Source organism: Lactuca saligna, chromosome 4, assembly GCF_052625555.1.
Source record: "Lactuca saligna cultivar CGN05327 chromosome 4, ASM5262555v1, whole genome shotgun sequence".
NCBI classification, from domain to species: Eukaryota; Viridiplantae; Streptophyta; class Magnoliopsida; order Asterales; family Asteraceae; genus Lactuca; species Lactuca saligna.
The window spans coordinates 337,351,928-337,357,881 of NC_136420.1; the positions used below are offsets into that span (position 1 = coordinate 337,351,928).

At 39.0% G+C, this 5,954-nt stretch overlaps 1 protein-coding gene across 1 annotated transcript; it reads right to left on the reverse strand.

Moving 5' to 3' along the window:
- Positions 1-1,230: 1,230 nt before the first annotated feature.
- Positions 1,231-3,398, reverse strand: LOC145044225 (putative carboxylesterase 16). Its single transcript, XM_078993084.1, has 2 exons — positions 2,176-3,398; positions 1,231-2,020 (listed from the first exon to the last, which is right to left on the reverse strand). The coding sequence occupies exons 1-2, from the start codon at positions 3,015-3,017 to the stop codon at positions 1,480-1,482; spliced, it is 1,383 nt and encodes a 460-aa protein (XP_078849210.1). The 5' UTR covers positions 3,018-3,398; the 3' UTR covers positions 1,231-1,479.
- Between the last annotated feature and the right edge of the window lie 2,556 nt (positions 3,399-5,954).

Consider the following 5,954-nt stretch of genomic DNA (forward strand, 5'->3'; position numbering starts at 1 on the left):
CATTCATAAACACAGGGGACCTTGATTTTAAACACTCTAATCCATCGTCTCCACTTAAGACCAAAGTCCATAAACATCATAATTTTAAGCAAAAAAACCTACGAAATGGAATCATATGCCTTCTCAAAGTCGATTTTGATAATCATGATAGACTTTTTCTTATGTATTTTCCACCTAACAACCATTTCATTAACCAAAATAGGGTCATCTAAGATTTTTCTTCCCTTTATAAAAGTCGATTGCTCGATTCCTACCACTATATCCACCACTCTAGCCAACCGCTAGCAAAATGTCCCCATCAATGTGGAAGGGAACCATTTGATTATGCGATATATGTTATGCAAAGTAGTTATTACTATCAACAATCGAAAGTTGAGGAAGTGTTGATGGATATTCGCGAGGCCATATTTGGGGAGTTTGACTAAGAGTGGCCCTTATATGATGTAATTTTTCTATGTTGGTCTAATTTGATTATACAACAAACATTTAGATGGATTTTTTTTATCTATGTTGATCGACATCATATTACGCTTTAGATATCGTTGCTCCTAGAATGTCAGTGTGATGATGCACATTAGACTGTCGAATAACACTTTTCTTGGTTTAATGTATGGATTCGGGTAGGTTGTTGATAAGGTCTTTTAACCAGTTTGATAAGATGTTGATCGGATACATTTATGTTTAGATTGCATTTCATAATTATATTTCAAATGTAATCAGTTATAACGTAAAAGAGTGTGTGTGTGTGTTTTCATTTGTGCATGTATACATCCTTGTCAATATACCACATTTCATAATTATGTTTCAAGTTTAATTTATTCTAGCGTAAAATTATGTTTTCCTTCTTTTATGTAGGTGTACATCCTTATCAATAGATAAAACAAGGATCTTATAGCCGTTTTAGTCCATTTTGAGTTTAGATTTGATATAGATAAAATAGTATTGGCTACAGCTTTTGCAAAGTTAGATAGATTTTCCAAAAGATTTTAGAATTAGATGACTACTGTCTACTTGAAACTTTTCGACGAGCTTGCATAAGAGAATGTAACTTGGGAACACACACGGGCCTGCATCAAGTCGTAAATGAGCCCAATCCACATTGGAATTAACACTAAAGCCCTTAACCTTTTATGCAAGTATATACACTACCCCAAGAACCAAGAAAAATAACAAACTGATGAACCAAACATATAATAGTGGAGACATACAATGGAAGTGAAACATGAAGAATAAACACAAGATGAGAGATTCATGTGGATATAATCCATGGGTACAAATGTTACACTAGTTTTACAAGGGAAACCAAAGCTATCCACCAACATGGAGCACATGGATGGGATCAACCAAAATGGGTCATAACTCAATCTATACTCTCACGAAAATCAAATCAAATCGTGTGATCTTACCAAAAACAGAACAAAACCATGCGTGCCTCTATGTATGATATCTATATCTTCCTCCCTTAAAAATGATTTTTTGCTAATATGAAAACTCATGACCTCTAAGTGAGATATATTTCTTCACCCATATAGCAATGTCCTCTGCACAAGCCTGTGCTTCAGGTGTCCTAAGAAGCATGTCAAGAGTAGCAAATTCATGAACACAGTCCTTGTAATCAAGAACAGGTGCATCCACATTCACCTTCTTCAACTCCTGTGCGTATGCAATGGCCCGATCTCTCATCCAATCATGTTCTGCCACAACTGTTAATGTAGGGGGCATTCGCTTCAGAGGGGGCCCACCTCTGTTGGGTATGAGGGGATTGGCTGCAGGGTGGTCTAGGTTGAACTGTTCTTCAGGGAGGAAGAGTTTCCATGCGAGAATGCTCATGGATTTGTCAAAAAAATATGAGTTCGATAGTTTTATCTCAGAACGTGTAGGGGTATTTCCAATGAAGAAAGGGTACATCAGAACTTGGGCCACCACCTTCACTGGGTCAAGTTGTTTAGCAGATTCCACTGATTTGCGAGCCACGTAATCAGCAATGTTTGCACCACAACTCACACCAAGAAGAACACATCTGTTTCAGTGTCATCAAAACCTCATATCTCATAATTGTGTTAAGCTTTTGATTCTTAAGATACAGTTGGTAGTCACTTCAGCTTTATAGTTATAACAAAATTTTCACATTAGCACATATACAGACATATACAAAAGGAGGTGATAGGAAGGTACCTGGATGGATCTCCATGTGCAGCTAGCCAAGGCTCAACCAAAGAAGCCCCAAATGCATCTGCAATATGCCCTTGAACATCTGACTTTCTGGAATCAGGTGATCTCCCTAGGGATTTGCCACATTCTGCTAAATTTGCCTGTTTCGCCAGCCAATGGAGCACTTTTATCCCATCCTCGAAGGCAGCTGGATATCGATTCTCAGGTGCAAGCCTGTATCCAACAGCTACAACGATCACATCACACATTTTAGCAATCCTCCGACAAAAGAAGTCATTAGCAGCTGAATCACAGCTTCCTGCCACAAACCCTCCTCCATGAAACTGAACCATGAGAGGCAATTTCCGACATCTGTGAGTGAACGGAGAATAACCTCTGTAAACACCATTCTCCGATTTCAAATTCAGATCATCCGTACTAAAACCATTGCAATAACTACTCCTCCGATTGCTTGGAGTTGCCGAAACACTATACGCATCAGCGGAACCGTAACTGTTACGCCGAGGAATGCCATTTTCCGAATTGCTTGGAAAGGATCTGGATTCAAGTTCCGATCTCTTCGCCCTAAGCCTATCAACATCGGAATCTGGCAAGACGAGACACGTTTCGGGAAGGAAGATACGAATTGAGAGACATGAAGAAGGATCTATATGGATGTCTTTGGTAGCAACGCCGTCGGTAAACAAAGGATTTGCAGCCACGATCGTCTCTTCAGGACGTGACGTAACGCCAAATGAGCTATTCGTCTCATCGTTTAAATTAGGGTTCTGGATTCGATTCTGTAACCGTCGCTTCAATATCAATTTAAAAAACACACTGTATAATTTCACAGCAACGCTAGGCATTTCTCTCCCTCGCTCTCTCTCAGACGCGACACACACTCTATCCCAATCCCCTAAATCTTTATTTGCTTCCACAAACCCTAAATGCACACAGTTAATCCCCCTCCCTATGGGTTTTGAGATCCATTCATCACAAATCAAACAATGTGAAAAGATTTATCACATCGAATAAAGATTATTTTGCGATCGTCGAGTGAGGAATCTTCTCAGCAATCGAAAGCTTCTTCAATGGCGGATGTGGAGAAAGAGAGAGAGAGAGAGTGGTGAATCGGGTCGAATGATGTGCCAGGCGCGCACACTCACATTTGCGCTGTGTCGTATTTTGGCATTTTTAGGGATTGTTAGTTTTTGCCGTAAAATTAGGGAGTGAGATAGGCTAGCGTACACAATGTGATAGGCGGCTAGTGGAAGGTAATGAAGAATACGACGCACGTCTTGCTTGGTATGATGGATCACGCTTTACGTGTTGTACAATTGAATGAATCGCCTTTGTTTCATTTACAAGTTTTTTTTTGGAATTCCACTCCAACACAATAGAGTTCTTAGTTCCTATGGGCAGGGATGAGCATTGATCCGGATTGGAAACCGATTTAGTGAAAAATAAAGAATCGGAAACTGAACCGAACAATTAGGTTTGCTTTATATTCATTTGTATAAATAAGTGTGCTCTTTAGGAATGTGTTTGGTTTCGGATTCGGCTCCAACCGAATAAAAAACGAATAACTGAAAACCGATTTAATGGGAAATGGAAAATCAAAACCTAACCGAAAACTCAATTCCGTTTTTTGTCTACCCCGGTCCAATCCTTCGGGTCAAATGTGCATCCCTATGTACCAGTACGTATGCATTCTTGAAATAGAACCCAATATGATGAAATAGAACCCAATATGACAGAATGAATATAACATAATGGACAAAAGCCTAAACCGGTTGCCAAGAAGCTCAGACCAATTTGATTTGGGATTTTTTCGATTCTTGCTTTCCGATCTTCATTAAGTTATTTATTTTTATTTTATTTTTTTATTTTTACTTTTTTTTTTCAAATAAATGCCCAGCATATCTTCGGTGCAATATAAGGTTGCTCCTCGAATGTGAATTATTTCAAATTACCTTTCCGCCAAATAGCTACAAGCTTCCAATTCCGACTTCTGTTTTTTCTTTTTTCTATTTTTTGTGCTTTTATATTAGAGTAATTTGTAAATTTGGTACTTGTGGGGTGTTGTTTTCTTTGGTTTGAGTACAAAAAAACATTTTTATGAAAATGTTTCGTTTAATTTTGGTTCTTCTCCAATATGAAACACCAACATCTCATCTCTTCTCCATGTTCTCGGCTTTCACATTGTCACTATTGTGTACTTTCTTCTCTATATTCAGTCCAAACTCCATTTTCACTTAATCCATTAAGACAAAGCTTCCAAAACACGGATCTGACTTTCTTGAGCTGGATTATCACGTAAAGTTGTCAACGTTACGTCCATACATGACTAAATGAAGCTCTTAAGCTTAGAATGACTTAATAGATAACTTAAAGCATGCATGACACCATTCTTCACATTAAGCTTGCACATTTATGCTCAAGGATACCAAAACAATCGTAGATCTGAAAGAACATGTCCTTAAACAACCCAACTCATCCATAGACCCAGAAAGGAGACCAAAATCATAATAAACTAGCCATGAAGAGATCTAATCATGCACAAGCAAAGATGCAAACTTGATACCTCAAAAAGATTCTCCACAAGATGATAGTTTTGGATCCAAAGTCTATCCACCATGCCAAACAACTTCAAGCTTCTTTTCTTTTCTTCCCAGTGGCAAAATATGCATCAAAACCTTCCAAAAACTTAAGGACACCACCAAGAGGCTACAAGGTCGATTTAGGGTTTTTAGGTTGTGGATGCTAGCTTAGAAATGAACCAAAGAGACTAACATAAAGCTTATATAGGCTACATCCCTAAAAATTAGGGTTTCTTACTCACCCTCGTACGCCCAGCGAACTCCTCGTACGCCCAACGTACAAGGTCTTGCATCCTGATTCCATCTCTGCAGTACACATAGCATACGCTCCATTACGCATGGCGTAGCCCCTCGCATCAGTACGTGTCGCGTACTCCCTTGGTACGCCCCGCGTACTAGGGTCTTCCCTCAAACCCTATTTCGTTCTGAAGGCCATTACTTCTTTGATACAACTCCGATTCTGACCATCCTTATATCCATGAAAAGGTATTGAGAAGCTCCACACTTTTATCAACTCATACTTGTCCTAAAGTTCCCCGAACACAAAATTCATTTTCCATATAAGCCCGCTGCCAAATTGTAACATTCCGATTTCCGATAATGAGATTTAGGGATTTCATGCAAATAAGGAAGTCTACTCGATGAGTTGGAGGCCCAAACTCGTCGTGTAGAGTTTTAGTCAGCCCGTGTGATTTATGAGGTCTACTCAACGAGTCGGAGGAACCCAACTCGACGAGTAGGAGCTGGAAGATGAAACCCTAATTTCCATGGTTTTGTATCCTATTTAAAGAGCCATTAGCCTCCCTTACTGTCCTTCTTGAGCTCAGAAAACCCTAATCTCGAATACACTCCATTTTTGTGTGCAAAGAAGCTTAAAATGTGATTTTGGTGAAGAAGGCTTGAAGTCTAAGGAGCTTTGAGCAAAGAGAAGCATGTGGATCGGAATCTACTTTATTTTGACATCATTTTGAAGGTAACAAGTCGTTACATTGAATTATCTTTAGCTAGATCTCTTCATGTTAAGGTTTAGGGCCATATTCTAGTTGGTTGTGGGTTATTTCAGGTATTGGGCATGATCTGAAGTTGTAACTTCAGATCTGGACTCCTCTAAGTCACTATAGTCATAAAGTTATCAGATTTAACAAGCTTTAGCTCTTATTTGTGGTTTAAACCTTTCCCTTAGCTTGGTTTTGGCATTTAGGA

Excerpts from the sequence above, each read along its gene's own strand:
- LOC145044225 (XM_078993084.1), bottom strand. The coding sequence starts at position 3,017 with ATGCCTAGCGTTGCTGTGAAATTATACAGTGTGTTTTTTAAATTGATA. Across the intron at positions 2,021-2,175 it reads GCACATGGAGATCCATCCAG|ATGTGTTCTTCTTGGTGTGA; the intron begins GTACCTTCCTAT and ends ACACTGAAACAG.